Below are 25,179 nucleotides of genomic sequence, written 5' to 3' on the forward strand. Positions count from 1 at the left end.
TCTATTCTCCCTTTTCTCAAGCAATTCATCTTAGCCACAGCTGTGATTATGTAGCGTTGTTACACAGTATAAATAATTATTAATTGTAAAATATTAAAATCAGAGCTGCAGGTTAACAGATCCATCATAAACTTTGTGAAATCAAATCCATTCAAGAAGCAAACATTTTGATTTTGCACATTGCTAATGTTGAGTGAAAAGTTTCCAGTTTTTTCTTGTGGACCCCCTGGACTGTCTCTGAGGGGACCAGGTCAAGAACCACTGCTCTGGATTAAAGAGCATCATTTTATTATTCTCTCTCTCCCTCTTGTGGTCACAGAGTGTAGTGCAGCCTGTGCTACTGATGTGGAATTGCAGTAAAATCCCTTCCCATGCTGTAGTGTTTAGATGACTGGGTGTGAGGAGCCTTGTGTTAACAATGGGAGAACTGGGGAGGTAACTGCTGCCTATTTCAATTGTCTTTTTGCTGTGTTATTACATTATTCATCCCCATGTTCTCTCTGGCTTTCAATGCTCTTCAAGCCTGATATCTGTTATTAATTGTTGTCTAAATTGCTATTTCAGGTTTTTCACTCCATCTTATTCATATAATTCTGTATGACACACGCATCCACAATGTTTAGAAATCACATCCTAGCCTTGTATTTAATGTAATATGTTTGTATTTAATGCATTTGCATTGTTTTTAGCTGTTTGTATTTAATGTACTATGCCCTGTATTTCACTGTATTTAATGTATTATGCATTGTTCCTAACTGTCTTGAAAAGCACTTTGTGATGGTGGTCCACTATGAAAGGCGCTCTATAAAATAAAGATTGATTGATTGATTGAATGATTGATTATGAAGAGCAGTGGTGCTCTGGCTCCCTCTTGTGGTCAGTGTTAATATCTGCAGTCTGTGCTGCTTGTCAGGGCTCTGTTTGATGTTTCTGACACGTCTCCAGGCTCCTGTTTCATCTGATTGCCACTCTAACACTCCAGTGTCCTGTGCAGTGTCCAATCCCACATGTCATTTAGAAACAGTGAGACACTGATCCAGTGTGGGGAGTGGCATTGCTCTGATAAAGGCTTGTGTGCCACTGGGCTCTGTTCAACAGGGCTGCTGTGGATTCTACAGGAGAGAGGGGGGCAGAGAGAAGCAGACAGCAGGAAAACACACAAGCTCCTTCTTACTGCACTGGGGAGGGGCTGGAGGAGAGAGGGGGCTGGGGGCAGTCTGGGTGTTAGTTGTGCTTTGGCTCCCTCGTGTGGTCAGTATTAATATCTGCACTGTGTCTCTCGGAGGTCACATTATTGAGTGCACTTTATTCACTTGAACACAGAGCAGCTCCTGTGTTAGCTGTCACTGAATCTCTTTATTCCATGATTTGCTGTATTGAGCTGGAGGCTCAGAGAGTGTTTCCTCTTTCCTATCAGCTGTGTGTTTTGTGTTTAAACCTCTGGATATTTACTGACACCCTCCTCCCCTTTCCCAACTTGCTTTATGCTCTTTCTTTTTGCATTAGGACTCTATAGAGTCCTTTTATGTAAATGTAACACCCGCTAGGCAGGGCTTACACAGAATTGAAATACATAATCACATTTGGAGTCGGTCTACGCCAGATTAGTGCGTAAGACACTGGACAAATAAAACAGTTACAGGTTATTTTATTCTGAAAGCAAATCAAGGATGGGATCAGAAACACGGCCTCTTCCAATTAAAAAATAATCTTTTATTTTATTGCAGATAAAAAGAAATGGAATGTTAGCAGCAGATTAATACACAGCAGTAAACGTTCAGCTCCAGAAGCACACTAAAGTGCGCGGTGCAATAAATACCTGTGAAAAATGATTTATTCAACATTGCAATCATTACAAATAAATACAAATATAAACAACGACCGCCCTGAAAACAACACACAACACAAAACACAGCAGTGCGCGCAGGCAGGGGATGTCGGAGAGCTGCATGCATCATTTTCTGCTGCAGATCAATCTGTAACCCCATTCAACATCATCTCCTGCTTTACCAGACATGGAGCAGACAAAAGCCTCACAAGACATGACTAGCTTCTTTCTTACAGTATATCACTCTGTTACCCCAGTCTGCTCGTTGACTGACAAGGTCCTGTATGGTTGACAATGAAGTCAGAATGGTTTCTTCCTCTTTCAATGTGATGCTTTGGTTGTATCAGCCTGTGAAAGCATGCATTCCACACAGAGCTTCAGACTGATAGTGCCAAGTCCTTGCACATACAGCAGCTTCCACAGCTAAACATCTGGGTGTGTTCCTGTCAATGCTACACTTTATAGCAGGAAAACAAAACTGGTTAATTCACCATTGTGATATTTCAAACATTCTACATATATTTAAAAACAGAGACCAAAACTTCAAACAACAGACGTGTTCCGACTCAAAAGAGCCGTCCTCAGTGTTTAAAAGAAACAAAGCAAACCCAGCCCTTAATATCGTTATTACCAATTAGTGAACATGATTAAATACAGGTTTGTTAAGCAGACAATTCATTATCACAGACATACACTTCATCAAGTAAAGTTTTCAATCAGAAATCCCAACATCAATGATTGGAAAATAAGTTGCAATTTGTAACCCAAACAAACCTTAATAGTTATTAATCAACTGCTCAAGATGATTAGATACAGGTACTGTTAAACAGCCAGCTCATTACCACAAACATACACTTAATGAAGTGAAATTTACAATGAATTATCTAACCATCAACGATCTGCAAATTGAAACAAGAAACAAACCCCACCCTTAATATAGTTCTTTAAATTGCACAATGGTGAATTAACAATGTGTTTGTGTGCGTACTCCATGTTTACACACTATCAACACTTTTCTGAGCATCAATGCACCAAATACAAATGAATGAAATGCTTGAACTTTCAGCGTGAGGTTTAAATTTTGAAGCATTACTGATACACTTTATAGAAATAGCTTTTTATTCATATTTATTTCACTATATTTATTTATTTTATAGTTTCAATTAGAAAAATATTAAATTGCTTTGAAGACATGTAAAGAAATAAAAACAAATCTTGTATATTAATATTGAAATATGTTAATATGTGTTTTAAACCATAGATTGCTTTAAAATGCAATAGAAATATGTTGGCTTGTTAATATGCTATGTATGTATGTATGCATGTATATATTTATTTATTTCCTTTAAGAGGAGTAAAGTGTCTGATTTAGTTTATTTTCAGTTTGTATTTAATTATCAGAAAATTAACAATGTTCACCTTTATCTTTTCCTTACTAGATATAAATCAAGAATTATATTTTCATTTTCATTTGAAACTAAATAAGTAAATATAAATCCAATTACAGTTCTTCAGCCTCTGCAATGTATCAGAATACATGAATAATCAAGATATTTATCAGATTGATCTTGTCTTTTATTTTGAGCCCTTGTTACTGAGCTCAGTGTGTTTGTGTGCAGTTGAGCTCCTCCACACGCCGGGTCCCGTTTCATTGCCTTCACCCTCAGCACCTGCAGTAGGTCCCAGCTGCAGCAATGCAGTCGCTGTGCAGTCCTGCTGAGGGAGGTTTTTGTACGGGTGTGTAGCACTGTGTGAACACCCAGCTACTGCTGGGGTAGTGTGCACTCTGACAGTAGTAATCTCCTGCATCTTCAGCCTGGACTCCACTGATGGTCAGAGTGAAGTCAGTCCCAGATCCACTGCCACTGAAACGAGTTGGGATCCCAGACTCAAGGGTACTTGCATCATAGATCAGGAGTTTGGGAGCTTCTGCAGGTTTCTGTTGGTACCAGGCTAGGTAGTCATCATCGCCATCATTGTACACTGCAGTGCTGGTTTTACAGCTCAGAGCAACTGTGTCTCCTGGGAGAACAGATTTCACTGCTGGAGTCTGATTCACAGTATACTGTCCGCTGGATTCTGAAAATAACAATAAAGAAAATTATAATAAACAATTGAATTGAATTATGAAAACACATATTAAATGTCAAGCCTTTATCAGTTTTTCCTGTTTAATTTCAACACTTATACTGTATGTTAAGAAAACTCCCACAAATAGATTTTTTTAAAAGTGTTTTTCTAAATGATTCTTACCCTGAGTGCAGATGACAAGTGCCCAGATGAAGATGCTGATAAAAGTCATTGTTGTTGTGGATTCTGTTGCCATGAAGGGCAGCTCTCAATCATGAAGTGTTAAACTCACAGGGCTATAAACACTCCCAGAGCACTGAAGCATGTGCTGCCTATGCAAAGTGTCTTTTCTATGCAAATTTTCTTCCTTGGTACAGCAGCCACTTCTAGCCAAGCAGTGCTCTTAAGTTTAAACTCTTCTCACTGATGCAGTTTCTTTGCCACTCAGGGAAAAAAAAATAGCTTATATAGTTTTGTTTGTGTTGAGTTTGTACAAACACAGCTATTTCTCTCTGTTCTCCCTTCTCTCAAACAATTCATCTTAGCCACAGCTGTGATTATGTAGCTTTGTTACACAGTATAAATAATTATTAATTGTCAAATATTAAAATCAGAGCTGCAGGTTAACAGATCCATTATAAACTTTGTGAAATCAAATCCATTCAAGAAGCAAACATTTTGATTTTGCACATTTCTAATGTTGAGTGAAAAGTTTCCAGTTTTTTCCTGTGGACCCCCTGGACTGTCTCTGAGGACCCCAGGTTAAGAACCACTGCTCTGGATTAAAGAGCATCATTTTATTACTCTCTCTCTCCCTCTTGTGGTCACAGAGTGTAGTGCAGTTTGTGGTGTTTGGTGTTTTCTCATTTTAAGGTTGTAGAGAGATATTCTCATGCCATAAGAGACAGGCTCGGCTGACTCAACTTACTGTGAATATTTTCAAAGAGTAAAGATCAGGAAAAATCCCCTAAAAGATGTATTGGCATCTTCATGAATTCAGCGTTTTAATTGGCTGAGAGACTCTAATTGATTTATATTGTCCTTTGAGCTACTTTATTATTATTATTATTAATTTCTTAGCAGACACCCTTATCCAGGGCAACTTACAATTGTTACAAGATATCACATTATTTTTACATACAATTCCCCATTTATACAGTTGGTTTTTACTGGAGCAATCTAGGTAAAGTACCTTGCTCAAGGGTACAGCAGCAGTGTCCCCACCTGGGATTGAACCCACGACCCTCCGGTCAAGAGTCCAGAGGCCTAACCACTACTCCACACTGCTGCCACTTTGTGTGACTCAATGACCTAATAAAAGTTTAGTCACCCCAGCAAGTTAAAGCAGTTGTTTCCAGATTGTTTTAATACATGCACTCCTTTTCCAGTCGGCTCCATAGCGTGGAACACTCCCTGTTTTTCACAGAACAGGACAGGTTTAGAAGCCTCTAACCTGTTCTTAAGAGCGTGATTATGCACATGTTACATAGGATAGCTCCAGCCCTAATACATTGAAACCGCACACCAGCAACCCCTGTGGTCTGGCCGGACGCCTGCGGGCTTCCTGTGAGCTGCTTGAGAGCTGTGTTGTCCTCCGACGCTGTAGCTCTTGAGTGGCTGCATGGTGGGGCTGCAGTGTGAAAGGAAGTGGGAGTCAAACCACAGTGTCAGCCACAGCTCTTACATCATAGTGCCTCTTTACCTGGTCAGCGGACAATTTGAAGTTCTCCCTGACAAATTGGTGTACCCACTCAAGAGGCTGCTGTAGGCTGTCAGCGTAGTCCAGGGGATCCTCAAAGATAAGGGATGTATCAGGGGTTCCATAAACCAGCCTCAGTGGTGAATGGAGCTCCTCTCCAAACATCAGGAGTGCAGGTGTACTCTGGGTTATTTCATGTTTAGCTGTTCGACATGCAAACAGCAGAAAAGGGAGGTGAGTATCCCAATCCCGCTGGTTCTGCTCTACAAACAGGGTAACTGGTTTTTGAGAGTGCGTATGTACCTCTCCACCATACCATCAGACTGAGGCCTCAATGGCGTGGTGTGTGTCTTCCACACACCCAGAAGTTGACACACCCTGGAGAAAACCTCTGATTCGAATTTACAGCCCTAGTACTGTGAGCCATGGTTAGCACTTCCTTTCTCAGGGACCCTGGAACCAACAGCTGATACCTGCAGCGATGGAGCCTCCCACTTACAACAGAGTAAACCATCTTTTAACTCTATACTGTCCTCCTCTTGTTTGTAAACTTTCTTATATTCTTATGTTCTTATAAACTTCCTGTAGTAGGAACATTAACCCAAAAAGCGACATACCTCAGTTACATTGGTCAGCCTTGGTCAGTTGCTGACTGCTGTTATTTTGCTTGGGTCTGTAGCAACCCCATGCTCACTCATTATGTGACCTCAGGTAACCCACCCCCTTTTAAAGAGCTCGCATTTGGCAGGGTTTAGTTTTAAACCAGCTTTCTGCAGTTTGACACGGACCTGCTCTAGATTAGCTGGCGCCTGTGGGAATGTGTGCACATGCACCAGCACATCGTCAAGGTAAATAAGACAGACTTCCCATGGCAAGCCTGACAACACCCTCTTCATAAGCCTTTCAAACGTAGCAGGCGCATTGCAGAGACCACAGGGCATCACATTGAACTGGTGCAAGCCCCGTCCAACTGTGAATGCTGTCTTTGGTCTATCAGCTTCATCTACCTCCACCTGACAATAGCCACTCTTTAAATCTAGTGTTGTTAAACCAGACAGAAGCGCTCAATGCCTGAAGGGTGTCATCTGTTCTCGGCAGCGGGTAAGAATCTTTCTCAGTAACCTCATTCAATTTCCTCAGTCGACTCAGACCCTAGTGCTACCGTTCTTCTTCTTTACTAACACTGTAGGTGAGGCCCATGGACTGCTGGAGTCTTCAATAACCCCCTGCCTTCTGAGGCCTCGAACCATGCTTTCCACCTCCTCTTGCTTGGCTGCGTTACCAGTGTTTATTTTCTGGGTTACTAACGCATTCTTACCAAAGTCATCCTTATCTTTACAGAATACATCTTGGTACTCAGCCAGCACAGTTTGAAGTTTCCTTTGTTGTTCCTCATTAAGCTCAACGCTGCTCCTTTCACACATATCTTTTAAATGTTTAGGCAGTGTTCGGTGAACTAACCCACTTTTTAGTCTACGGCAATTCTCAAAAGCACCACTGGATGGCGCCTGACTGTGTGAGCAGCACACTGCACTCTCAGCTTGTACAAGTGCTGCAGCTTCCTGTAAAGGGGCTACTTGTATGTATTGGTTCCTAGGCAACTAGGTGTTTTTATGTTTTGTTATAAGTGCTTCGTTTTGTGTGTCATGTTTCTTTTTTTAATTGATTGATTAGTGATTTATTAGATAATTTATTTGCTTATATAAACTGCCTCTTTGTTTGAGATGGGGTGAGAGAGGAAGGACCGACAGGTGCGGGGGACCTGAGATTCGGTGTGCTGCTGCTGTAGAGGAGTGTTCTGGAGACGCGCTGTTTCTGTGTCTGCGGTGTTACAGCCGTGTGAGTATATTCCGAAAGTAAAGTGTTGGATAATTGGAGAGCTAGTCTGTTGAATAAAGCTCTGAGACGTGTGGTTAAATCCCTGTCTCATCAGTTTGGGTTTGTTAGATTAAAAGTGTTCCAGCAGCAGGTAAATGTCCCCACGCCTTTTGGTTCTGTTTATTTAAGCTACACCGCTGTGTCCTTCTCCTCTCATCTGGTTTAAACGGGGGGGCGTCTTAGTCTTAAACATACTTTGCTGGCCAGCAATTACGGGTGGGTGAGGTATTGTTTCTTTATTTCTTAAAGCAGATCAGTCAGTTTTTGTGTCTTGTCCTCGGCGTACCGAAAGGTAATTGGTTGTTTGCTTGTTTCTTTATTTTTTAATTATGCTTGGTGTGTTTGTAGACACGGTAGTGAAGTGATTTATATTTTACGTTTTTGCTTGTTTTCTGAGTGTGTATGTGTAATGAGTTGTTGATATTTTGATTATTGTTTGGTTTGGGGTTAATCGGTGCGGTTGAGGGCAGTAGCCACCTGATTGACCTGCTAATTAGGTCATGTAATTTTTATTGTGTTGCCTCTTGTTAACATTGAAGTCCTGCCAGTCTAACAACCAATTAACCCCCAATGTGTTGCCCCTTGAACGTTGCTGCTAATTGTCTTAAATATAATTAAACTTGTATTTTGTTGAACTGTCCTCATGTAGTTAAACCTGTTATATTGCTGCTAACGTTCCCCAATACTGTTAAACCCTGTGTGTATTAAAAGTATTTTGTTGTTGAACCCTTGCTGGGAAGAGCTGTTTCCAATCACTCTTAATGAGAAGTGTAATCGCTGCTATGTGTTAGTCTAATACCCCATGCTTTTAAATACTGTGGCTGATGGCTGTCTTTATTTAATTTCCCCTCCTTGTTTTTAGTAAAACTCTTTGCATTTTATTGTATATTTATTTAAACTGATTTATGTAAATCCTGGATCATTGTAATAAAGCTTTGTGAACTTTTATTCTGCCTCTGTCATTCCTGGTCACTTTGCCTCTATTCTAAACCTTTTAGTTTAGTAGTGCCCCCCCTAGTGGCGGTGTTAGGACTCTCATTGGGTGTCACTGGGTGGCTGCTACAAGAAGCAGCCCCACGTGGTTCATCCCGCTGAGGGAGGTATCAGCAATGGATCACTGGATAAAAACAGGGTCTTTGAACAGGAAAGCGAGTGAAAATGAAGCAAGCGGCAGTGGAGTACAGAGGCGACTCGTCAGCCGAGGCAAGTGAGGTATGGACTCGCCAATAATTCCCAAAGGCTAAAAAAACATCTAGCATATTCTGTTTATTTAATTGAGAACACATTGACGCAGAGCTAAGCATGTGTATATTAAATACATGCAAGTCCACAGAATCGCTGGTGACATCATGTTAAAGTCACAACTCGCTCTCACCAGTAGTGAAAGCGCAGCTTCAGAAAGCTGCAACAACGTCGTGCTGCCGCACAGCCGCGTGACGCACATAAGCTGCTTGTTACCAAGGCAACTAACCACGCTGAGGTCCCTTTAGTGTTGCTATGGTAACCACAGCTTGGTGTGGCGACACCTACTGGAGCTGGAGTAGTTAGAATCTGCGATTTCAATTCTTTCAATAATGGCTTTAGTTAAATATGATATATGCGACCTGAGAAATACGTTTACAGTAAGATCACAAAAAGAGAGATGTTTAATTGTTAAGTATGGCAGAATAACACTAGCACTGGAGATTTTGAAGAAAGACAGTAAACTAACGCGTCAAGGAGTCCATAACATGGCAGGCAGCTCTGTGAACAAACTATTGTTAATAACATAAAGTTTACGAACGAGAGGAGGTCATTCAGCCCATCTTGCTTGTTTGGTTGTTAGTAGCTTATTGATCCCAGAATCTCATCAAGCAGCTTCTTGAAGGATCCCAGGATGTCAGCTTCTACATCATTACTGGGGAGTTGGTTCCAGACCATCACAATTCTCTGTGTAATAAAGTGCCTCCTATTTTCTGTTCTGAATGCCCCTTTATCTAATCTCCATTTGTGACCCCTGGTCTTTGTTTATTTTTTCAGGTCAAAAAAGTCCCCTGGGTCGATATTGTCTATACTTTTAGGATTTTGAATGTTTGAATCAGATCGTCGTGTAGTCTACTTTTGTTCAAGACTGAATAGATTAGATTCTTTTAGCCTGTCTGCATACGACATGCCTTTTAAACCCGGGATAATTCTGGTTGCTCTTCTTTGCACTCTTTCTAGAGCAGCAATATCCTTTTTGTAGCAAGGTGACCCGAGCTGAACACAATATTCTAGATGAGGTCTTACTAATGCATTGTAAAGTTTTAACAATACTTCCCTTGACTTAAATTCAGCACTTCTCACAATATATCCAAGCATCTTGTTGGCCTTTTTTGTAGTTTCTCCACATTGTCTAGATGAAGACATTTCTGAGTCAATGTAAACTCCTAGGTCTTTTTCATACATTCCTTCTTCAATTTCAGTATCTTCCATATACAGACACAAACCACACTGTAGTGTTTAGATGACTGGATGTGAGGAGCTTTGTGTTAACAATGGGAGAACTGGGCTGACTGGGGAGGTAACTACTGCCTATTTCAATTGTCTTATTACTGTGTTATTACATTATAGACAGCAGTGGTGCTCTGGCTTCCTCTTGTGGTCAGTGTGAATGATGGGAGTGTGTGCAGTTTGGCAGGGCACTGATGCCTGTTTCCAGGCTATACAAACACAGTGAGGGATTCAATCTAACACTAAGTTCACAGTTTAATAGAAGGGTGGATTAGTTCTATTTGTATATGTGTTCTAAACACTGCAATTGTGTTTCAATAAGTGTCACAGACAGTTCTATGAGATCTGAGCTGTGAACACAGGTGGGGCTTGATAGGGTTGGGTGACTCACAGTACAGTTAGATTATCCTTCCTGTAGTTTTATGTTTAGCCTCTCAGTGCTTTCCTGCTCTCTGGGAGGAGCATTAGAAATCTGTCTGTTCAGAATGAACTGGCCCATAAGTGTTGAGACATGTGTGCCAGGGAGCTGCTGCACACATAAGGAATGAAGGAGACCAGGTGGGTAACAAGGATGACACAGGAGGCAAGACAATGAAGAATAAACTGCCTTCAATAACACTGATGTGCTGCTCCTTAATAAAAAATAAGAAATTCACTCTCCAAATATATGAATTCATCATTTATTTATTTTTATTTAAATTTAGATACATTGTTTTTTATTATACTAAGTTATAATCTGAGGTATATCAATATAGTGTTAACATTTTTTTCAGAAATTAAGAATAAAGTGTAAAATTCTATTTCAAAAGAAGACATGGTTTGTTCGTTGTAATTAACAGTAATTTGTGTCTTGATTTTCATCTTAACAATATGTTAAAGTTTAATGTTATTCATTTATGTATTAATATTAGTTTTGAAAATACATTAAAACACATCAGATTGACACAATGAAAAATATCCAGCTGGACTCCACAGAGTCAGAAAGTGTAACTACACATCACTGCAATACTGGGCTTTGCTGTTTGCTGGACTTCTTTTTTAATATGTTGTCAAGTGGATCATAAATAAATCAATCTGAATATGCATACAGTTCAATTGTTTTAAAAAATAAACATCATTCTGTTTGTATATAGAATGTGTTGCTGATGAAGTGGAATCATTAAAAGAGTAAAATGAAAAAAAGTAAATAATACAATTTGAAGTTAAATATGCAATTTATTTATTTATATACATTTACTGAAAGAGAAGCAAAATGTTTGGTTTACTTTATTTTCAGCTTGTATTTAAGTATCAGAAAATGAACAATGTTCACCTGCAGTCCTGCTGAGGGAGGTTTTTGTACGGGTGTGTAGCACTGTGTGAACACATTTCTACTGCTGGGGTAGTGTAAACTCTGACAGTAGTAATCTCCTGCATCTTCAGCCTGGACTCCACTGATGGTCAGAGTGAAGTCAGTCCCAGATCCACTGCCACTGAAACGAGTTGGGATCCCAGACTGAAGGGTATTTGCATTATAGATCAGGAGTTTGGGAGCTTCTCCAGGTTTCTGTTGGTACCAGGCTAGGAAGTTGTTATTGTACACTGCGCTGCTGACTTTACAGCTCAGAGTGACTGTGTCTCCTGGGAGAACAGATTTCACTGCTGGAGTTTGAGTCACAGTATACTGTCCACTGGATTCTGAAAATAATAGATAATAATATAGAAAATTATAGTAAATTATTTAATTAAATTATGAAAAGACATTAGATTTTTTCATTTTTAATTTGCTTTTTTCAATTTGCCCCTGTGAAAGCACATATTGTCCAACAATTTTTTTTTTTTTTCATAAACGTTTTTTCTTCTAAATGGTTCTTACCCTGAGTGCAGATGACAAGTGCCCAGATGAAGATGCTGATAAAAGTCATTGTTGTTGTGGATTCTGTTGCCATGAAGGGCAGCTCTCAATCATGAAGTGTTAAACTCACAGGGCTATAAACACTCCCAGAGCACTGAAGCATGTGCTGCCAATGCAAAGTGTCTTTTCTATGCAAATTGTCTTCCTTGGCACAGCAGCCACTTCTAGCCAAGCAGTGCTCTTAAGTTTAAACTCTTAACTGGTGCAGTTTCTTTGCCACTAGGAAAGTTTATAGTTTTGTTTGTGTTGACTTTGTACAAACACAGCTATTTCTCTCTCTTCTCTCAAACAATTCATCTTAGCCACAGCTGTGATTATGTAGCTTTGTTACACAGTATAAATAATTATTAATTGTAAAATATTAAAATCAGACCTGCAGGTTAACAGATCCATCATAAACTCTGTGAAATCAAATCCATTCAAGAAGCAAACATTTTGATTTTGCACATTGCTAATGTTGAGTGAAAAGTTTCCAGTTTTTTTTTTTCCTGTGGACCCCCTGGTCTGTCTCTGAGGACCCCAGGTTAAGAACCACTGCTCTGGATTGAAGAGCTTCATTTTATTACTCTCTCTCTCTTGTGGTCACAGAGTGTAGTGCAGTCTGTGCTGATAAAGATTATCATACCATAAGAGGCTCAGCTGTCTCAACTTACTGTGAATATTTAAAAAAGTAAAGAACATGAAAAATTCCTCTAAAAGATGTATTGAATTCAGTGTTTTAATTGGAGGAATCAGCTCTCCTTTTTCTTTTATCTAGATTAAAGTTGGAAAATGTTTCCAGTACCTGCAGCAGAAAGAATGTGTGCATATCATGCAAGGATGTGAGAAGAGAAAAGAGTAGGGATGAAACAGAGGAACAGAGAGCAGCAGAAAGCATGCAAGTGGAGTATAGGGAGGAAGAAAAGGGAAGCAGAAAAGAGCAAAGAAACAATGAGAAAGTATAGGAGAAATCTTTCAAAATGACATGAACCAGAACCACAACTTAATGAGAATCATTTGACAAACTCACCGTCAAAAGTTCTCTTTTCAGCTCAGTCACTAGGGAAGGCAGTAAGTGGAGTAAACCGGGCACTTCCAAAGAGCCCCAGGAAGAAAAGTGTCGTGGGAAAGAAACTGGCAACTCAGTTTGGTTTGGCTCTGGTAGATAAGCACGCTTCCACACAAAGAGCTGAAGTTAGTGAAACAGAATGTCAGGTTTGTGCATTCTATGAGATTGATTGTGTGTCCCGTCAGCTGCCTGGATGAAAAGACTGCATCACTATCAGAAGAGAGGATGCACAAAAAAAAGAATGCACAAAAAAGTGCTCCTGATGACAGTTCTTGAAGCTCACCGCCTCTTCAAGAATGAATATCCTGATGTAAAAATCACAACATCAAAAAAAGTCTGCAGCATTGCGCCCTGTGCACGTGCAACCTGTCTGTCTGTCATTACCATGACAACACAGAGATGCTACGAGATGGTTTGAAAAAGGTTTGTCAAAATATCCCCAATGGAAATCTCCTGGTCATTGGGTCACTTTGCAACTGGCAGATGAAATGCTGCCTTGGCCAGTGTGACACATGCCAAGACCTTGCTAGTTCTATCAATCAGGTAATACAAGGCAATGATAATGAAGATACAAATTTACACTACTATCAATAGATGGCTAACAATAAAAAGGAAGTGCTTGAGTCAACGTTACACGATGCCAAGGAGGAGCTCAAACCCAGCGGACCATTCTGTGGCGCCACAGTTTTATTACCAAGGTGCAACTTCACCAAATCAAGACACTGAAGATGAATTGAAATGAATGTGAAGCTATACTTTAGGAAGATTTCTCAGAACACTTCCCTATAAAGCAGCAAGCTGAAATAATGTGAGCTCCCTGGATCACAGAAGGAGTGCCTCTGTTTCCAGCAGTTCTCACAGCTCAGTCTGTTAGTACTTCTTATGTTGTGCTCAGTGATGAACGGCAACATGAAAACATTTGCAGTTGTTTGCTACAGTCGGGCTATTCTTGATGAAGCCTCAACTTCAGCCAACATCTCTAACTTGCACATCTTTTCTGATGGTGCTGCGAGCCAATTTAAAAACAGATTCATCTTGTGCACCCTTACTATGCCGAGCAATGTACACTGTAGTTTGCATCAAGCTGATTGGTGCTTTTTTGCCACAGCACACGGCAAAGGGCCAGTTGCTGGAGTTGCAGGTAAAGTAAAGCGTGCAGTTTGGAGGTGCATTCTGCAAAAGCATGCTGTTGTCAACACAGCAGAAGATTTTGCTAAGGTTGCAAAAGAAGCATGCCCAAATGTGAGCATCATTTAAATTACAAAGCATGTGGTGTATAGAGGTGTACTTCACAGAGCAAACACCACCAGGAACATCTTGACACAAATAAGAACAAGACAGCTTACATTTCTAGGACATATTTTAAGGAGGAATGGGTTAAAAAAACCTGAGCCGAACTGTTAAAATTGAAGGGAAGAGAGCGAGAGGGAGACAGAGGAACAAATATTTGTCCCGAATACTGGTGAACCTGGAAGAGAGATGGAAAGCATGTGAAGTACACCAGCTGGCAACAGACAGGACAAGGTGGTGGAAAATGATCATCAATGTCAAGGACACGGCATCCTGATGATGATGATGGTGAGGCCTACGCAGTTCTGGTGTAATAACATGCCTTATTACTGTGTTATTACATTATAAAAAGGAGGGCTGTTCTGGCTTTCTGTTTTGGTCAGTGTAAATATTTTCAGTCTGTGTTGTGTGTCAGGTAGGATTGTGTCTGACGGTTTGGTTTACTTTGTTTAAAATGAAGTGAAAGCCTAAAAGGGTTTCATGTTAAGTTGAGGATCTGTTTCTATCCCTCACTGCCAGGGGTGGAATCAAGGGGAAATGAATCCCAAGTGTGGAGATTCAGACTTGGGAGTCAGTCATTTTATTACACACTCTCTCCCTCTTGTGGTCACAGAGTGTACTGCAGTCTGTGCTGCTGGGCTGGGGCTGTGGAATTGCAACAGAAATCCCTTCCCATGCTGGTGGAATGACATGCTGTAACCTCTATGCTGACACACACTGATGTGAGTCTGCAGGAATAACTGGGGTGTGGGACAGACAGCTTACAGCAACTCTCAGAGAAGAGAGCAAGGGGAGAATCATTGTGTTTAAAATGCTGGCTTGCTAAAGGGACACTTTAACATTCTTTAATATTCACTGGCAGGGGTGGAAGTTGCAGATGTTGAGATATTAGAGTCAGTGTTTCCCAGTGTGCATCACTGTGAGCAGCTCCTTCCTCCAGACACAGACCACACTGTAGTGTTTAGATGACTGGGTATGAGGAACCTTTTGTTAACAATGGGAGAAATGGGCTGACTGGGGAGGTAACTGCTGCCTATTTCAATTGTCTTATTACTGTGTTATTACATTATGGACAGCAGTGGTGCTATGGCTCCCTCTTGTGGTCAGTGTGAATGATGGCAGTGTGTGCAGCTTGGCAGGGCACTGATGCCTGTTTCCAGGCTATACAAACACAGAGAGGGATTCAATCAAACACTAAGTTCACAGTTTAATAGAAGAGTGGATTAGTTCTATTTGTATATGTGTTCTAAGCGCTGCACTTCTGTTTCAATAAGTGTCACAGACAGTTCTATGAGATCTGAGCTGTGAACACAGGTGGGACTTGATAGGGTTGGGTGACTCACAGTACAGTTAGATTATCCTTCCTGTAGTTTTATGTTTAGCCTCTCAGTGCTTTCCTGCTCTCGAGGAGGGGCATTAGAAATCTGCCTGTTCAGAATGAACTGGCCCATAAGTGTTGAGACATGTGTGCCAGGGAGCTGCTGCACACATAAGGAATGAAGGAGACCAGGTGGGTAACAAGGATGACACAGGAGACAAGACAATAAAGCATAAACTGCCTTCAATAACGTTGATTTGCTGCTTCTTATTAAAAAATACAAATTCATTCATGAATTTATGAATTCCTCATTTAAGAAATGTGTATTAAATTGAGATAACTTCATTTTTATTATTATAAGTTATAACCTGAGTTAGATAAAGAAGCCTCACAAACTCAATCTTCCATCTATTTGAGGTGCATGCCATGTTAATATATACAATTTAATTTAAAGAATGGTTGCACAATCAGAAGTACTTTCCTTTCATGTTATTTCAAGCAAGATAAAAAGTCAGTTCTCTCTGTCCAGTGTGTGAGAAGTGTGTGTTTCACAGCGGTTGAGACAGGCAGGCAGGCAGGTGAGAGGCAGAGAGGGAGGCACAGAGACACAGGCACTCAGGATTTATTCACACACACACTCACGTGACGCTACCAGCTATGGGAACTCATGGAGGACATACAGCCCAGTGTACAAAAAGCAAAGCAAAACATCCAGAAACTCCAAATCAAAGTTCCAGTGAAGGCGGCGTGCGCTGCTCCTCTAAACGGAGGCCCCGCTCACACAAGTCCTGTGGCTTTGCACAGTCAAAAATATAAAGCCAGACTCCACACAGACACAAACAGCCTGATTTTAAAAGAGGCACAATAAGAACCAGGTCCCACAGTGATTTCCAAAAGCTGATGTGGGTCACTGAGTTTATGGCTTTCAATGGGTTTCTATTAAACGAGTCGTGTAAACACTTAGTGAACCTTCAACACATCGAAATAAAGTGATCTGGAAACATTGAAATCACTTTGTGATTTAATTATTAGTTTGCTGCTTTTGAAAATCAGGCTGACAGTGTATATAATACACATCTCTGCAATATTGTGATTCAGGCTTTACTGTTCTTCTTGTTTAATATGCTCTCTAGTGGATCATAAATAAATATAAATAAATCTCAAGATACATAAAGCTACATTTAAAATAAACAAATATTCCACACTCCAATTGAACATTTTAAAAAAATATATTTTATTCTTTCATGTATTTAATCATTTATTGAAAAGTTCAAAGACTAAAACAGATCACCACACATCACAAACAACCAACATGTTTCGGCCACTTGGCCACCATCAGCGTTTGTTCAAACAAAGCAACAAAACAGCTTCAATAAAGGATCAATCTAACAATTCATTATTCTATTAACCAATTTAATACAGCTTTTGTTGCAGCATTTTTCTCATTTCCATGAATCAATAAATTCAAAGAACACACGTGCATTGAATCTATAGACAGATTGCCAATCTCACTGAAACACTAACTCAGAACCATTGAATTATCAACTTATAATAAAACTATACCAGTAACATATACAACAACACTGCCATCAATACTGTATTAAACAAAGCATCAATCACCTTTCATTGGTTATCAATAACTCATTCTAAATGCATCACTATTAATTAAATAGATTATAAATAACTGAACAAAATATTACATACATTAATGAAAAAAACAACCAAATTATAAAGGAGGCCAAATTCTAAATGATAAAAAGCTGCCAAATCCAGTTCCTCGCTCATCCCAATTGGTGACAGTGTATTCAGGGTGTGTGTCCAAAAAGACTCCCATTGAAGTCATTTTGTATGTAGGTCTCCACCTCTACGATTCACAATCACTTTTTCAATGCCAATCCATCTGAAAGCAGGGACATTATGGCTTCTCTCCATGAAATGTTTTGCTGCAGGTGAAGTTTCATCTTTTTGTCTAATTGCACTCTTGTGCTCACTCAGATGAATTTTTAATTGTTAAAGTTTTCTCCACATATCCTTTCCCACACGGGCATGACAACAAATAAAGCACATTAGCACTGGTGCATGTAATATGAGATTTAATCTTGAAACGTTTACCTGTAGTGGGATGAACGCAGAATCACATCGAGTCAAATTCTCTGCATTATTTATTGATTTATTTCCTTTAAGGGAAATACAGTGTGTGATTTTCTTTATTTTCACTTTGTATTTTAGTTTCAGTATCTTTATCTTTTCCTTACTGCAGAGTAATCAATAATTATATTTTCATTTTCATTTGAAACTAAATTGGTAAATATAAATCCAATGACAGCCCTTCAGCCTCTGCAATGTATTAGAAAACATGAATAATCAAGATATTTACCAGATTGATCTTGTCTTTTATTTTGAGCCCTTGTTATTGAGTTCAGTGTGTTTGTGTGCAGTTGAGCTCCTCCACAGGCCGTGTCCCGTTTCATTGCCTTCACCCTCAGCACCTGCAGTAGGTCCCAGCTGCAGCAGTGCAGTCGCTGTGCAGTCAAGCTGAGGGAGGTTTTTGTACGGGTGTGTATCACTGTGTGAACACTCTGCTACTGCTGGGTTTGTGGAAACTCTGACAGTAGTAATCTCCTGCATCTTCAGCCTGGACTCCACTGATGGTCAGAGTGAAGTCAGTCCCAGATCCACTGCCACTGAAACGAGTTGGGATCCCAGACTCAAGGTAACTTGCAGCATAGATCAGGAGTTTGGGAGCTTCTCCAGGTTTCTGTTGGTACCAGGCTAGGTAGTCATCGCCATCATTGTACACTGCACTGCTGACTTTACAACTCAGAGTGACTGTGTCTCCAGGGAGAACAGATTTCACTGCTGGAGTCTGAGTCACAGTATACTGTCCACTGGATTCTGAAAATAATAAATAACCATAAAGAAAAAATAGTAATGATTTAATTAAATATGAAAACACATCAAATGGCAAGACTTTAACTTTTCTTTTTTTGCCTGTTTTACTTTTGACACTTTTGTAAATTATCCAACAAACAGATATTTTTTGTAAATGCATTTTTCTAAATGATTCTTACCCTGAGTGCAGATGACAAGTGCCCAGATGAAGATGCTGATAAAAGTCATTGTTGTTGTGGATTCTGTTGCCATGAAGGGCAGCTCTCAATCATGAAGTGTTAAACTCACAGGGCTATAAACACTCGCAGAGCACTGAAGCATGCTGCCAATGCAAAGTGTCTTTTCTATGCAAATTGTCTTCCTTGGCACAGCAGCCACTTCTAGCCCAGCAGTGGTGTAAACACAGGCTTGGTGCTGTGTGTTCTGACAGAGCAAGATTAGCAGTTTAGCATGAACACTCCCAGGACAGCAGGACTAGACAAAGAACAGCTTTAATAGGAGCATATGAGGAGAGCCAATCAGCCAAGCCCTTATTCCACTCAACACAGCTGGAATGGAGTCAAGTGTGGAGTGTGTGTTTAAAGCAGTACTTGCACTGTGTGTTCAGACAGAGCAAGATTAGTAACTGCCCTGGCATTGACACTCCCAGGACAGTGGGACTATACAATAGAGCCCAGCTATTAAGAGTAGCATTGGAACCTGATTAGCACAGTCCTTAATGCACTCATTAAAGTGTAATGCAGCAGTACTGCTTATTAAACAGCAGCACCGTCATGATTGAAGTGCAGTGAAGTTCTCACTGGCTTCAGTAACACTAGATGACACTCAGGGCCTTATTCACTAAATGCTGGTAAATGACCAGAATGATATAAATATTCTTAAGCTTTAACCTTAGGGTGATCTCTAAAATAAGATTGGATGGATAGGCAGTTAGCTCATTTGTGAATGGTCCCTGCTCTGCTCACAGCATCACCAGTGTGCTGCCCTATTTCCTGAATGTTGTGACAGTACATACCGCCTGCTTTACAACACGGTATTTGAACACGCGCCGAGGACCCAAACATTTTAGCACCCTTCAGTGAATAATGTCTTATATATCAAATCCCTCCCTCGCGGTATTTCTGATGTAATGTGCATACATTTCCCATCCATTAACATCATGAATTATATTGCAATGACCCGCATGCGGTACTTTTCCCGCGCATTGTTCACCACGGGTTAGGCTGCTCTTCACTGCTTGGTGAATGCAGCAGGTGTACACAGTAACACACGGTACAGAGCCTCACTGCGTGTTAACACAGTACCGCTGTGTGATAAATGAGGTCCTTACACTTTGATGCTGGTAGCTCCTCACTGTTGTGGGCAATGTTAGGAACTGCAGTCTGTGATGTTTAAGGCATTTTCAGCTGCGTTCAAAAACTAAAGGCATAATATGCCACCTAATATATCCTTCAAGCCCCTCAAATGAAATACACATCAATGGAAAAGTTATTTTATTTGTATTTAATGTGTTTATTTGATATTATAAGATGCAGCAATGTTTATATCAGTATGTCAGTAAAGCTTTTAATAACTGCTGGGGATGAAATCAAAGAGAGAATAATTCACTGCTACTACATTATGGACAACAGGCTCCCTCTTGTGGTCAGTGTTGATAATTACTGCTTGTTTTGTTTGTTTGAATTGTGTTTTAATATAACTTCTTAAGGAATTAATGAAATAATAAGTCCTGTTTGTTTATGACTCTCCTTGAAGCCCCTAGACTGCTGTGTGGTTTTTAAGTGGTGATGTGATGCGGTTATTCCTCTATTGAGATGTCACAAGGTGTGTTATTTAGTGATGTGGTTATTCCTCTATTGAGATGTTACAAGGTGTGCTATTTAGTGATGTGGTTATTCCTCTATTGAGATGTTACAAGGTGTTTAGTGATGTGGTTATTCCTCTATTGAGATGTTACAAGGTGTGCTATTTAGTGATGTGGTTATTCCTCTATTGAGATGTTACAAGGTGTGCTATTTAGTGATGTGGTTATTCCTCTATTGAGATGTTACAAGGTGTGCTATTTAGTGATGTGGTTATTCCTCTATTGAGATGTCACAAGGTGTGCTATTTAGTGATGTGGTTATTCCTCTATTGAGATGTTACAAGGTGTGCTATTTAGTGATGTGGTTATTCCTCTATTGAGATGTTACAAGGTGTGCTATTTAGTGATGTGGTTATTCCTCTATTGAGATGTTACAAGGTGTACTATTTAGTGATGTGGTTATTCCTCTATTGAGATGTTACAAGGTGTGCTATATAGTGATGTGGTTATTCCTCTATTGAGATGTTACAAGGTGTGCTATTTAGTGATGTGGTTATTCCTCTATTGAGATGTTACAAGGTGTACTATTTAGTGATGTGGTTATTCCTCTATTGAGATGTTACAAGGTGTCCAGGTATATTTCGAGCTCTCCTGAGAGATGAGTTTCAGGTGGCTGCTGATATTAAGAGGGTATTGCAGGTGGGATTAGTTCAGGTTGAATTTGTGTGCAGACTGCTCTATAGATCTCAAAAGTAATTTAATGCATGAAGCTGTTTACTGTGTATGTATTTGACTGACACAGCCTCATCAACCCCAGCTCTGTGCAGACCAACTGCAGCGCCTCAGCCCCTGTGGTTACTGTCTATGAGAAGAGCAGTTCCTGCAGAGCTGAGGGAGGTTTTTGTACGCACGTGTATCACTGTGTGAGAGAAGAGCTAGCATACTACTGCATCTTCAGCCTGGACTCCACTGATGGTTAGAGTGAAGTCAGTCCCAGATCCACTGCCACTGAAAAGAGTTGGGATCCCAGACTCAAGGGTACTTGCTCCATAGATCAGGAGTTTGGGAGCTTCTCCAGGTTTCTGTTGGTACCAGGCTAGGTAGTCATCGCCATCATTGTACACTGCACTGCTGACTTTACAACTCAGAGTGACTGTGTCTCCAGGGAGAACAGATTTCACTGCTGGAGTCTGAGTCACAGTATACTGTCCACTGGATTCTGAAAATAATAAATAACCATAAAGAAAAAATAGTAATGATTTAATTAAATATGAAAACACATCAAATGGCAAGACTTTAACTTTTCTTTTTTTGCCTGTTTTACTTTTGACACTTTTGTAAATTATCCAACAAACAGATATTTTTTGTAAATGCATTTTTCTAAATGATTCTTACCCTGAGTGCAGATGACAAGTGCCCAGATGAAGATGCTGATAAAAGTCATTGTTGTTGTGGATTCTGTTGCCATGAAGGGCAGCTCTCAATCATGAAGTGTTAAACTCACAGGGCTATAAACACTCCCAGAGCACTGAAGCATGTGCTGCCAATGCAAAGTGTCTTTTCTATGCAAATTGTCTTCCTTGGCACAGCAGCCACTTCTAGCCAAGCAGTGCTCTTAAGTTTAAACTCATTTTCAGCTGATGCAGTTTCTTTGCTTTCAGAAAAAACAGAAAAAAAAGTTTTCTCTGGCAAGCAAAAAAAAAAATAGCTTATAGTTTTCTTTGTGTTGAGTTTGTACAAACACAGCTATTTCTCTCTCTTCTCCCTTCTCTCAAACAATTCATCTTAGCCACAGCTGTGATTATGTAGCTTTGTTACACAGTATAAATAATTATTAATTGTAAAATATTAAAATCAGAGCTGCAGGTTAACAGATCCATCATAAACTTTGTGAAATCAAATCCATTCAAGAAGCAAACATTTTGATTTTGCACATTGCTAATGTTGAGTGAAAAGTTTCCAATTTTTTCTTGTGGACTCCCTGGACTGTCTCTGAGGACCCCAGGTTAAGAACCACTGCTCTGGATTAAACAGCATCATTTTATTACTCTCTCTCTCTCCCTCTTGTGGTCACAGAGTGTAGTGCAGTCTGTGCTGCTACAGATTCTCATACCATTAGAGGCTCAGCTGTCTCAACTTACTCTGAATATTTTAAAAAAGTAAAGAACATGAAAATTCCTCTAAACTATTTATTGAATTCAGTCCAAAGAAAACCCCAAACACGCACAGCATTCACTATGCTAGAACACTTAGCAACACTGAACTTGAGCTCAGCACAGTAGGTCCATTTGTGGAAGAAATTCAGCCTGACTGGAAAGTGGTCAGTGTGTTTGGCAATGTGGATCAAGCAACAGCTATGGCAACGTATCCATTCAAAAGCATTGAATTGTCAGTAAATGAGTACTGCATTGTTATGTATGAAGGCAAGTGTTCCCCTGGCATAGCTGAAGAAACCATACCGGCCCTGCCAGAGGAGCTCCTCAGTGTTTTGCATCCATGCAAAGGGGGCTGGAAGTGGCCGACACAAAAGGATGTAACGTGGTGCCTTGCTTCATCTGTTCTCAAAAGGATTGATGCTCCAGTACCTGTGAATACCCTGGGAGTATATGCCTTTCAAGAAAACATTACAAACTGTACAAACATTTGATGGGTGCAGGTTTGTTGTCAAAAGCAGAGCACTGTTGGTGTTTGGTTATGTCTGTGTTTTAATTTGGAAGCCTCATGTTTGTGCTTGAGCTGTGTCTGTGTAAATGTGTGTGCATACGAATGAACTGGAAACAATGTCATGTTTTCTTGTTTGAAATGAGCTAGCCAAAAAGAGGCAGCTTTATTTTCCACCATGCTGCATTTACGAGTGTACTTATTAACAAACATTTCTATGTTGTGGATAACTATTCAACACTAGTTGGTGTGGTCCTTGCTTTGTTTAACAAAAGCTCTATTTCATAATCCCATGATTAGTACTCACTTTAACTTAAGAAAAGCCTTCAGTAGGACTACAGAGTTCTGGTGTAATAACCTTTACCTAACATATTACTGGAAGCAAATGGAAATAAATATATGAGATATTAGAGTCAGTGTTTCCCAGCATGCATCACTGTGAGCAGCTCCTTCCTCCAGACACAGACCACACTGTAGTGTTTAGATGACTGGGTGTGAGGAGCCTTGTGTTAACAATGGGAGAACTGGGCTGACTGGGGAGGTAACTGCTGGCTATTTCAATTGTCTTATTACTGTACTGTTATTACATTATGGACAGCAGTGGTGCTCTGGCTCCCTCTTGTGGTCAGTGTGAATGATGGCAGTGTATGCAGCTTGGCAGGGCACTGATGCCTGTTTCCAGGCTATACAAACACAGAGAGGGATTCAATCAAACACTAAGTTCACAGTTTAATAGAAGAGTGGATTAGTTCTATTTGTATATGTGTTCTAAGCGCTGCACTTCTGTTTCAATAAGTGTCACAGACAGTTCTATGAGATCTGAGCTGTGAACACAGGTGAGACTTGATAGGGTTGGGTGACTCACAGTACAGTTAGATTATCCTTCCTGTAGTTTTATGTTTACCCTCTCAGTGCTTTCCTGCTCTCTAGGAGGGGCATTAGAAATCTGCCTGTTCAGAATGAACTGGCTCATAAGTGTTGAGACATGTGTGCCAGGGAGCTGCTGCACACATAAGGAATGAAGGAGACCAGGTGGGTAACAAGGATGACACAGGAGGCAAGACAATGAAGAATAAACTGCCTTCAATAACACTGATGTGCTGCTCCTTAATAAAAAATAAGAATTCACTCAGAAATGTATGAATTCCTCTTTTATTTATTTTTATTTAAATTTAGACACTTTATTTTTTATTATAATAAGTTATAATCTGAGGTATATCAATATAGTGTTAACATATTTCAAAAGACATGGTTTGTTCATTGTAATTAACAGTAATTTGTGTCTTGATTTTCATCTTAACAATATGTTCAAGTTCAATGTTATTCATTTATGTATTAATATTAGTTTTGAAAATACATTAAACACATCAGATTGATGCAATGAAAAATATCCAGCTGGACTCCACAGAGTCAGACAGTGTAACTACACATCACTGCAATACTGGGCTTTGCTGTTTACTGGACTTCTTTTTTAATATGTTGTCCAGTGGATCATAAAAAAATCAATCTCAATATGCATACAGTTCAATTGTTTTAAAAAATAAACATCATTCTGTTTGTATATAGAATGTGTTGCTGATGAAGTGGAATCATTAAAAGAGTAAAATGAAAAAAAGTAAATAATACAATTTGAAGTTAAATATTCAATTTATTTATTTATATACATTTACTGAAAGAGAAGAAAAACGTTTGCTTTACTTTATTTTCAGCTTGTATTTAAGTATCAGAAAATGAACAATGTTCACCTGCAGTCCTGCTGAGGGAGGTTTTTGTACGGGTGTGTAGCACTGTGTGAACACCCAGCTATTGCTGGGGATGTGTAAACTCTGACAGTAGTAATCTCCTGCATCTTCAGCCTGGACTCCACTGATGGTCAGAGTGAAGTCAGTTCCAGATCCACTGCCACTGAAACGAGTTGGGATCCCAGACTGAAGGGTACTTGCCCTATAGATCAGGAGTTTGGGAGCTTCTCCAGGTTTCTGTTGGTACCAGGCTAGGTGGTTGTTACTGTGCACTGCGCTGCTGACTTTACAGCTCAGAGCGACTGTGTCTCCTGGGAGAACAGATTTCACTGCTGGAGTCTGAGTCACAGTATACTGTCCACTGGATTCTGTAAATAATAAATAATAATATAGAAAAAAATAGTAATGATTGAATTAATTATGAAAACACATTAAAAGGCAAGACTTTTTCTTTTCTTTTTTTGCCTGTTTTACTTTTGACACTTTTGTAAATTATCCAACAAACAGATATTTTTTGTAAATGCATTTTTCTAAATGATTCTTACCCTGAGTGCAGATGACAAGTGCCCAGATGAAGATGCTG

At 39.8% G+C, this 25,179-nt stretch overlaps 1 gene segment (V, D, J or C); it reads right to left on the minus strand.

The window, feature by feature from the left end:
• Positions 1 to 3,475: 3,475 nt before the first annotated feature.
• LOC131703175 (Ig kappa chain V region 2717-like) lies at positions 3,476 to 4,170 on the minus strand. The segment is given in 2 exon segments: positions 3,476 to 3,907; positions 4,082 to 4,170. Coding segments are annotated over 2 exon segments (489 nt in total).
• Between the last annotated feature and the right edge of the window lie 21,009 nt (positions 4,171 to 25,179).

The sequence above is a fragment of the Acipenser ruthenus genome, chromosome 32 (genome assembly GCF_902713425.1).
Source record: "Acipenser ruthenus chromosome 32, fAciRut3.2 maternal haplotype, whole genome shotgun sequence".
In the NCBI taxonomy this organism is placed as follows: Eukaryota; Metazoa; Chordata; class Actinopteri; order Acipenseriformes; family Acipenseridae; genus Acipenser; species Acipenser ruthenus.